This window comes from Brachyistius frenatus, unplaced genomic scaffold (genome assembly GCF_029030835.1).
Source record: "Brachyistius frenatus isolate BFR_SWC_R1_liver_20210118 unplaced genomic scaffold, ASM2903083v1 Contig_90, whole genome shotgun sequence".
In the NCBI taxonomy this organism is placed as follows: Eukaryota; Metazoa; Chordata; class Actinopteri; family Embiotocidae; genus Brachyistius; species Brachyistius frenatus.
In genome coordinates this window covers 164886-174932 of record NW_027210689.1, presented here as the reverse complement: position 1 = coordinate 174932, position 10047 = coordinate 164886, and the positions used below count along the sequence as shown (strand labels likewise).

General features: G+C 41.7%; 3 protein-coding genes across 5 annotated transcripts; 1 reads left to right on the top strand and 2 right to left on the bottom strand.

The window, feature by feature from the left end:
* Positions 1-52: 52 nt before the first annotated feature.
* aspdh (aspartate dehydrogenase domain containing) lies at positions 53-3905 on the bottom strand. Its single transcript, XM_069710275.1, has 8 exons — positions 3013-3905; positions 2730-2787; positions 2466-2610; positions 2237-2321; positions 1692-1841; positions 1198-1421; positions 979-1118; positions 53-251 (listed from the first exon to the last, which is right to left on the bottom strand). The coding sequence occupies exons 2-8, from the start codon at positions 2782-2784 to the stop codon at positions 214-216; spliced, it is 837 nt and encodes a 278-aa protein (XP_069566376.1). The 5' UTR covers positions 2785-2787; positions 3013-3905; the 3' UTR covers positions 53-213.
* Positions 3893-5315, top strand: tmem86b (transmembrane protein 86B). 2 transcript variants are annotated; one of them, XM_069710277.1, is made up of 3 exons: positions 3893-4140; positions 4291-4534; positions 4823-5315. In XM_069710277.1, exons 1-3 carry the CDS (start codon positions 4090-4092, stop codon positions 5272-5274), a joined length of 747 nt encoding a protein of 248 aa, XP_069566378.1. In that variant the 5' UTR covers positions 3893-4089; the 3' UTR covers positions 5275-5315. The 2 variants fall into 2 exon arrangements, with proteins under 2 accessions (XP_069566378.1, XP_069566377.1); XM_069710276.1 differs by having other exon boundaries at positions 3893-4534.
* Positions 5316-5416: 101 nt separating this feature from the next.
* Positions 5417-10047, bottom strand: hspbp1 (HSPA (heat shock 70kDa) binding protein, cytoplasmic cochaperone 1). 2 transcript variants are annotated; one of them, XM_069710273.1, is made up of 8 exons: positions 9928-10047; positions 9382-9512; positions 9053-9245; positions 8704-8928; positions 8075-8230; positions 7199-7295; positions 6982-7093; positions 5417-5904 (listed from the first exon to the last, which is right to left on the bottom strand). In XM_069710273.1, exons 2-8 carry the CDS (start codon positions 9499-9501, stop codon positions 5824-5826), a joined length of 984 nt encoding a protein of 327 aa, XP_069566374.1. In that variant the 5' UTR covers positions 9502-9512; positions 9928-10047; the 3' UTR covers positions 5417-5823. The 2 variants fall into 2 exon arrangements, with proteins under 2 accessions (XP_069566374.1, XP_069566375.1); XM_069710274.1 differs by lacking the exon at positions 9928-10047 and adding an exon at positions 9865-9889.

The window sequence follows — 10047 nt, the reverse complement described above, 5'->3', positions numbered from 1 at the left end:
GTGTTTTACAAATGATAACTGGCTCTTCTTTCATTCTGTGCATGTAGTTTATTCAAACACATATATCCAAGGGTCTGTGGGTTTTCAGATTCTCAGTAACATACTGATGCAGTGATCCACCCTCCACGCAGGTTATCCACCATAACCCATGTCATTTCTGGGGAATTTTGCAGCGGATCCTTTATGACGTGGGTAATCCTCCATAGTCCTGCTTTAGCACAAGTAAACTCTTCCCCCGTGACCTTTGCAAACTGAGATGAAAAAGAATATAAAGGCAAGAATGCAAATCACAATCTCAGTAACTTTTCAATTATTTAAACTCAAACTCAAGAGATTTTTTTCAATGCTTATGTAATGATAGATGTAAAGTATCATTGTTTCCAATAAACACTGTACTCTACAGTAGGGGCAAGAAATGTTCAGTATTTAAGTACAATTTTGAGGTACATATATGTTTACATTTAGACTACTTTCTACTCCACTGCATTTATTTCAAAGATGCATTTCAGATTAAGAGTTTACATTAAAACAATTGGTAAAAATGGATTACTATACCAGTAAGATGTTACTTCTTGAATGAAATAAGAAAAGCAATACATGAGTCACGGGGGACACATTTTTCTGGAGAGCAATATGTTTTACTTTTGACACTTAAAGTGGGATTTTGGACCCTCAGAGAAAAAATATGAGTGTCTCCTGTTTTCTACATGGGACACACATGATCACATTTGTTACAACATAACATTGGGAAAATATGTGGAAAAGTTTTGACATGGGAATCTACATGGGCTTCACACATTACACTATGAAAATGTTCCAAAACCACGTTTCCAATGGGCAAAATACATGTTTCACATGTGCACAATCAAGTGTATGTGGTCACATGTGAAAGTCATGTGGTTTTTCTGTAAGGAAATGAAAGATGTTTCATTTACATCAAACTCTTTGGGAAAGACTTGGAAATTGTGCAGGACTCACAGAGTAAACTGTTCCAGAAGGAGTTGTATGTCGCGCTGCCAGTTACAGCCCCAAGTCTGGCAGGATTCCTCCTCACTGTGTGTACTGAGAAACCATCAGGCCCCGTCACCTCCACCTCCACCACATGATAGTCACTCAACCTTAGACATGAAGGAAAATGAAACTGGATGATTCAATGTATAGGCTGTATGACCTCAATCACATTTTTCCAAGACTCACCCTGTATCTGATACAATCTCTCCTTGAACACCAGTAAAGCCGAGTGTTCCCGCCGCCACCGCTGCTGCTGCCATGGTGTTAACATTGTTGGGAGCAAGTGGGCACAACTCTGCCACTGAGCCTCTGAATAACACATGCCTGCCCTCTCCCTCCGTCCAGTCACTGAGGACGTCTCCTGTCAGCCTGAAGCAGGATGGATGCTTGGACATTCTTATGAACAAAGCCTGGAAAGAAGAGAAGAAAAGGTTGAATCAGAACACAGAGAAGTTTGGTGGAGACATTGATGACGAGTGTTATCAAGACTGGGTAACACTCAACAGCTGATGTGTTAATGTAACTCAGGCAAGACACCATAATTATGTTTTGAGTGTTGAGTTTGTTCTTTTCAGGCTTCATTCTCACAGATGAAACGTTGTGATGAGTGACCTCTGCAAAGCCTTCCCGTCCTCGTGCGACTCATTATAACTCCACACCTGCACTTCTCACACTGTTACCTTCAATGTCCCACTATCATTCATCCTCTGGATGTCCTGGCCTCCCCATAATGCACCGCTGGGGACGTAGAGTGTCCTGCCATACTGCTGAGCCGCCTGACGCAGCTTCTGGTTCAGATCAGGATCAGAGAGGGCAGAGGGAGAGCCCACCTGAGAGGAAGGGAAATAAAGGGGCAAAGCCGTGAAGCTTTGGGTGTTTTTATGAGTTCATTACTTGTCATGAATGCCCACAGTATCTTTCTTTGGCAACGTTAACAGTCTGTCCAAAGGTATCAGTGCTCATTTATCTATGTATGTTATATTAAAACTTCAACTCTGTGTATATTACCCCATATTGTCTCTGGAAACAACATAAATTAAACAGCATGTTTCTGTTACACTGAAATCTATTTCCAAACTAACATACTATCAGATAACTCTCTCCTGGTGAAGACATATCTATTAAGTAGCTTTAAAAAAAAGTAAAATGGAAGCAGTCAGAAAACAAAGTTCTTGTTATTTCACTCAACCACCAAAATCCACAAAAAAATTGAAGAAAATCTCACCATGAAATGAGACTGAGACAGAAAATGGAGCCCAAATTCCTTCACTATCTGCGGATGGCACACCTCCACAATCACATCACATCGCCTGTAAAACACAGTGATTATTCATCACAGCTCAAAAGGGATGTCATGGAATATTAAAAGCATGTCGGTTGTAGTCCTGAGATAAGACAACATGCTCACACTGTGTTGTGTTTATTGTGGGTTTATATGACTTATGTGTTTGCACCTGTGTGCAAATGATGATAGATCACCAAGTATGAGTTCAGGAGCAACTAAACCCTTGAGCTTGTCGGCATTTCTGTTCCAGACAAAAGCCAGAGTCAAACCAAGAGCAGGCCCATCTTTGAGGATCTTGTCCGCTAGGAACTGCCCTAGATTGCAAGCACAAGCACACGCACACGCACACGCACATACACATACACATATTGTCAGTAATTAATATATGGAATTTCAAAGAGTGTGTATGTGGATTTGGGATGGGAGCTCACACCTAGATGTCCGTATCCCACAACTCCAATCCTTAGAGAGGAAGAGCTGGTTGCCATGTCCTGTGCAGAGGAAGCAAAGAAGCTAATGAAAGCTCAGAATATTCACCTGTAACACACACACACACACACACACACACACACACACACACACACACACACACACACACACACACACACACACACACACACACACACACACACTTCTTTTGAACTTAAGCCCTATCTGATATCCATGAATCACTCCTTGACCAGTATGACACGTCCTGCATGTATTGCTCTACTCACCTGATAGTCCCGCAATCCTCCACAGCCGAGTCTCCCACCTCAGTGCAACAACCAGCCTTCAACTCCAATCTGAGAAAGCAGAGTACAAAGTTTGACTCTGAGAGCTCGGTCACAGTTAATCATTGCCAGTCTGCAGAATTATTACACTCAGGGATCCTCCTCCAACCTCTTCAACTTAAATTTCAGTGTCATATCCGTTATCGACAACATCGTAAAGATTTGGAGAAAAAAAAGGGTTTGTACAACATCTCCTTCATTTGTCCTGTACGCTCAATGTTACAAGATGTATGATTACTTTCATATCTGCAGCTCTCTGGGTGGTTTTGAACAATTTGTTTTTCTGTGTTTTCGGTTACAATATCAAACTGGTTAGATTTTGCCATGTTGGTGGAATCTAAAACACGGTCACCACTTGGTGAACATAAGCGTTGCATTTTTCTTCATCATCCCTTGATTACAAGCCAAAATATCTCACACTTACTAAACAAATAATTGGCAAATAATCCTGTACAGAGGCAGATTTTTTTCTTTCATTTTAAAGAGTTAATTGGACAACACATTGACAGCAATTTCATTTTAACCATTCCCATTTCTTATAATACTTAATTGCAAAGATAAAATGCATTCTGCATCAACCTCGAGGTTTAGAGATATAGGGATACATCTTTTCTGTTAAGATGTTTTTTTCAGATCTATTTAATCAAAAACATCAGAAGTTTACATATCAAGTCAGAAACAAACTTTTTTTTCATCCATTAAAGTATTTTTCACAGTTGGTACACTTAGTTCAACTTTGCCCCTTCTGTGTTGATGTCAGCATTGGATAGGTCAAAAGTCAGCTACTTGTTCATGAGAGTTCAAACTGGGAGAACATTGATTATCAGGATCAGACCAAAGTTCATTGCCGTGAAACACCAACGGACTGAACGACACGGCAGAGATTCGAGAGTAGAGGTGCTGAAACTTCGGAGGATTGTATGTGCTGGCAACCAAAACGGTAAAACCAAAACTGCAAGAGTAGAGGAAAAACAGGACAGTTTCAACTGACAAAAGCTAACGTGTTCTGACTGAGAGAAGATGGACATCCTTGAGACACATGCCTATGACAGGAGGCAGAGGAGGAACATGGTACAGCTTACACTTGTTTATAGTTACTGTTAAATGTTTGTTTATGATGTTACAACTTTATCCACATGGAGAGGATACACAAATCATCATTTCAGCCTCCTCTTTTGTGACATATCTCCCCCTTTCTTTCTGTTCGTCCCTGTCTATCAGTCCTGCGCTCTCCTTTTCTCTCTCTTGCCTTTCTTTTTGTCCACTGCTTTGTACTTCTACCTGTGGACTCCTGATTCCCCCGCGTCCATCACGTCTGCAGGTGTCAAATCAGCACCAGTACTCCTCTTGGCCGCGGCGGTGCTGAGCTGGAATGGAGGTCAGAGTGTCCTGGGTGTGGTGGGAGGACTGTTCTTCTCCGCTATTGGAGACTGCTGCTTGATATGGCCTGAGCTTTTTCTGCACGGTAAGAGCCCCGTTTGTACATGACTTCAAACACAACATTGAGTATATTCCAGATGCAAATTAAGCTTTTTGTCCATAATCCCATTCACCAAATACACATTATGCCCAATTTACTTTCTGTATAGTACATCCATGCCTACACGGCATTTGTTGTCATGTTAATATAAATGTAAATGTTACCTTTGGAAAATATGCCAATTTTAACATGCCATGATTTGTAAATAGTCGCATAAATCGTTTTAGTTGTTTATTTTAATGTTTTCAACACCTCATCTCACATCTGTTTCAGGAATGGGTGCATTTGCAGTGGCTCATCTGCTGTATTCCATCTCCTTCCTATCCAGTCGTTATGCAAATTCTTCCTCTTCCTCCTGGACCCGTTTCCTGTATCTGATCCTGGTTGTAGTGGGAGTAGGTTTCTACATCTATCTATATCCATTCCTGCGGAAGGAACCACAGCCTGATGTGCTGACTCCAGCTGTGGGGGTCTACATTTTCTTAATTACTGTCATGGGTGTATTAGCTATTAGAACCCGCCACACATCAACACTGTTAGGAAGTTTGATCTTCATGGTGTCTGATGTGTCGTTGGCTCTGCAAGTTTTCAAGGTGCTGGCACCAATGAAGCATGGTAGCACTATTATCATGGTGACATATTATTTGGCACAGCTTCTAATTGCTGTGGGTGATGTGAAGGCAGTAGAGGACAACGATGACTTTGCAAAGTGGAAGAGGTCCTAACCGGTTTCCATGTGGTATTCCGAAAGTCTGAAGTCCCTTCTTTGCATAGCATTTCCTTGGTAAAAAAACATTCCTATGAATACTTTCCAAAAGTTTTTAATGTTTCTTTAAAGGAACCTATCAAACAAAGGACAAGAGGAAGCACTGACAAACGTTTAATGAATATCAATTTAGAATATATATATTGAGTGATTTATGATTGGAATATTTTGTGAGACATCCATGTTTATGTGTACATGTTGCATGGTGGCATGATGTGAACTGGCCATTATATATGATATATAAATAACCCTGTGTTTTGTTAAGAGTAAATAAATCTGATGTCTATAACTGTGAGTCATGGTAAAAGAAAACTCGCCGAACTAAAATACAGAAACTCTAACCTGACAACAATTAAAACTCTGATCTACTGACGTCACATTTAGATGTACATCAACAATTACAATGGAAAATACCACCTGGAATGGAGACGTTTGGTATTCAATTTAAGATATAAAGAATGAAATGAAACTGACACTGATGCTAAAACAGTTGAGGTAAGAAATGCCTTTAGCGATCCATCCCAGTGTCGTCTTTCTGCTGCTTGTTGAAACACATGACCTTCAAACGCTCGCAGAAGTCAAGCTCTTCCTGTTGGAAATAAACATGTGACTTTAAAAGGCATAATGAGACTAGGATTAAATATAATCCGAGTGTATGCAATTTTTAACAAAATCATACATTCTTTATCTGGATATAATTCATTAGTATACAAATATCTGCATGTTGGTAACTAGTTTTCACTTGGAAATGGAAATAATCAAAAGTTGGTTCATCATTTGGTCAGACGGTGTTCAACAGCAGTTGTAATTTTACACTTGGAAAAAGAGAGAGATTTCTTTATACATATAGTTGCTTTTCCACTACATGTTAAGGCTCTACTAGATTTGACTCTAAACACCTTCATTTGTTTTTTTAATAGGGGGAAAGGTTTAAAATCCCGTTTTATTTATATAGCTCCCATTAACAGGAAGAAAAACTGTGGGAAGGAAAAACTCCCTTTTAACAGGAAGAAATCTCCAACAGATCCAGGTACAGAGTTGTGGATAATTCCTGGTGCTTTTTTTTTTTTTTTTTTTTATCTCCCCTCTGTTGAGGATCCAAGAAAGTTGAGCTGACACTAAAATGTGATGTGAAAACATTGCAGACCACTGATGGGTCAGAGAGAAACATCACTGGAACTGCATTATTGCATCATTATCCTGCACAAACCCGCCATTGTTAACTAGCCAAGTTACTATAGTGGCTGCAATTATTTTTATATCACTGGACAACTCAGTTAAAGGAAACCCACAAAACAACACCGTGGTCGATTGAGGAGGTGCAGATGTTCCACTGTTTGATTGCCAACAAAAGGATCCAGCGCTTGTATGTTTCACGCTGAGGATGACATCACAGTAGTTTCACGCAGCGTCACTATGACGATCAGCAACACAAAGGGGGTACCACAGGATCTGCTGTGGAAAATGAAGTCTAGAAAGGCACCAAAAGCGAGTAGAGTCAAACGAAGTTGAGACGTACTATGTGGTGGAAAAATGGCATATTTATAATCTTCAGCTTGCAAATGAAAAAAAAAAAAGATGGAAACACAAGTTGAGGTCTAAATGACCCCAATACTTGTACCCAGTTTTACCATATTTAACCATCAGGCTTAGACGCATGAATTACCTGACTTTCCTCTTTTCCTTGAAGCTCTTTGTCTCGCTGTTTGAGTAATTCCTCCAAACCCAGAGCAGGATTCCTGCAGTCGCTGAGCCCCTGTGGGAAGTCTTCCACCAGACTAGACCGACAATCAGAAATAAGGTTGAACATAGTTACTGATAAGAACCATGAATTAATGTCAGCCACTGAGTGTCAAATCAGCAAGGTAGAGAAAGATCCTTACCAGCAAAGGGCGCCGAGCACGTGTTCATGGAACGGCGAGTGTGGCATGCGGAGAACTGATACCAACTGCTGTACCATCCCCATAGAGACCACTGTGTCTGCAGGAAGAAATGAACAGGAAGATGCTTTGGTTGGAGATATAACCTATTCACAATGAAGAAAAGAGTACATGGCGAGGGATGGCCCCAGGATGTTTGGATTTTTTTATTTTTTTTTTCAAAAACATCCTGGGGAAGAAAGGGAGCGATAATATCAGACAAAAAAACCCACAAAACTGAAATACAGTAAGTATATTTCTAATACACTCAAAACCATAAAGAAAGTAAGACCAATGGAAACAGTAATTTACAGAGACACATATAGGAGAGAGCAAATTTCTGTAGCAATAGTTTGAATTGGCTAAAGGGGGGAATTTATCACATTTTCCATCGAATGCAACTTCAGAAAGAGTAACATACAGACACACTGGTTCTTTTACCCAATTCGGGCAGATTTTTGGAGCTGACTTTAGAAATTAGTCACGAGAATGAAAAGCAGAGATGTTCACTCACTAAAAAAGTACTTTTCTTGCACAGAAAAGGTGATTGTAAGCCGAGAGTTAGTCTGTGTGACATAAAAGGTTCTATAAGTAAATACTGTGGAGGTGTTTTGGCTTTGCAACTAAATCCATTACATTCATGTCAATAGATACTCAATACTTCAAAATTTGGTCGGTTAAATATTAAAAGGTCATCACCTCGAGATAAATAGTGGGTGGCGCTAATTCGTCACTTACGTACAATTAAATGGCAGCAGAGGAAGGAAGTATGATAAGATGACAGATATAATTTAATAAAAAAGTTTACCGGCATTGTTCTGTTTCTGTTCTCGTTCATACCTTTCTGTTCGGGATGCGAGCTCAGCAGATTGAGCAGAAGGAAAGCCGACTTGGTCCTGAGCCTCTCGTCGTCCGACTGCATGCCTCGCAACAGCATTGAGAAACCGTCATGGGACAGGAAGGCCTGCATCCCTGCGTCCTGCTCCCGGACCAGACCTGCAGTCACAACACAATGCACTTTTGTCTTGAGGTGCACAGTAACACGCTGCCGGTCCTTCGCATGCTGCCAAAACAGCTCCGACCCACGGAGGCTCCTGAAGGTGCCCCGTGACATTTGGTACCAAGATGTGAGCAGCAAAATAAAATTAATCCTATATTCTTCTATAAGTTGAGTTGGAGCAGATCAGACTTGTTTCAACACATCCTCAGGCCATGTGCGTGTCTCCTCGAGCCAGTGCCAGTCGATAGTACGCTACCGCTGCTGACCAGGAGCACCACAGGAGGCTCTGACTGATGACTGATGTGAGAACTAACAGCACACGTAGACCTGCGACACACAGCCTGAACTCCCAGAACTTCAGTTTGTCTGCCTCATCTTTGAGTGTTCATCATGGTATGTCTGAATAAATGCATCGTTATGATGCAGTCAGCATGCTTTAAAGTTTATTTTTGAAGCGCTGTCTACTCACATGAGACGGCGTGAAGGGCTTTGACTCTGACGGTGGGGTGGGGGTCTGAGTCGGTCAGCTGCAGCACCTTCGGCAGCGTCCCGATTTTAAGCAAGTAGACCTGCACCTCCGGCATGTTCTGCGCACAGGAGGCGATGAGCTGGGCAGCACGCCACCTCAGCCCACTTTGGGCATGACACAGATACTCGGAGACAGTCAAATCCAGTCCACCGAGAGTCATCAGGTCTGTAACGTACAGAAGTGGGACACAGTCAGTTTAGAGTCAACACACAACCTTTATGTAGCGCTTCCAGCTCTACGAAAGCATCTGATCTCTTTCTGAGAATATCAACTCTAATTTATTACAAACCTCTAGCATTGTCCAGGTTCTCACACAAATAGGACAGCATCTCAAAGGCTGATTCCCGCTCAGCGTCATCATCGGTCTCCCTTTTAACCACTCCCTCTTGGCTCAGGACAACTATGCACCGCTTCATGTGCTCCACTTCATCCGTTTGCCCTTTGCAGGCCTCTGCTAGAGCTTCTCTCAGCCATATTTTCCTCTGCAGCAAAGAAAAGAACATGTTTATCACGATGTATTAAAACCCTCTGACGCAAAGTCAAATAATCCATAAAAAAAGGACGATGACGTCAGTGTCTTTGCCCAAACCCCCCTCCCCCCTCCCCCCTTGCACTTACCTCCTCCGGCATGGGCTCGAGAGGGGCAGGACCCTCCGCGGCTGATCCAGCGTCCACCGCCAGCTGCAGGACACCCTGAAGGTTCCGGGGATATCTGCGGTCTTGTCCGTCTTCTGACATGATGTGAACAGCTGCAGAGAAAAAAACAACAACAACAACAAAAAGATCAGCGAGACGAGACAAGCGGGTTTCACCAACGGAGTGGATGCTGAGAATATGAATCTAAAGCAGTGAAGAAAGGTCGGGGTTCAGTTTTACAGGAGTTCACCTGACTTTTACTGTCCAGGTGCTGCAAACACTACGATGTCTAGTTTTAGTGTCGCAGTCGCGTGACGGTGTTCATAAGTGAAATCATGTTAAACTTCATACACACATACAAACAGACATGCACAGATGCACACATGCATGAATAAATACGTACATATATTCACACATACATACATATATTCACACATACGGATCATAATGCCCGTGTATAACTACCGTAATCTGGAGCTCAGGATGATATTGAACCTCCTCGATAATATTAGTTTATTCCTAACTTACCGTTAAGGAGTACGATAAAAAAAAAACCGCGTTGACTGAATGGATGTTTCTTTCTGAGCCTAAAACAAGTTTCCTCTCTTCAGAAATTCAGACACGTGAATGAGCTGGAACCTTCTAGCG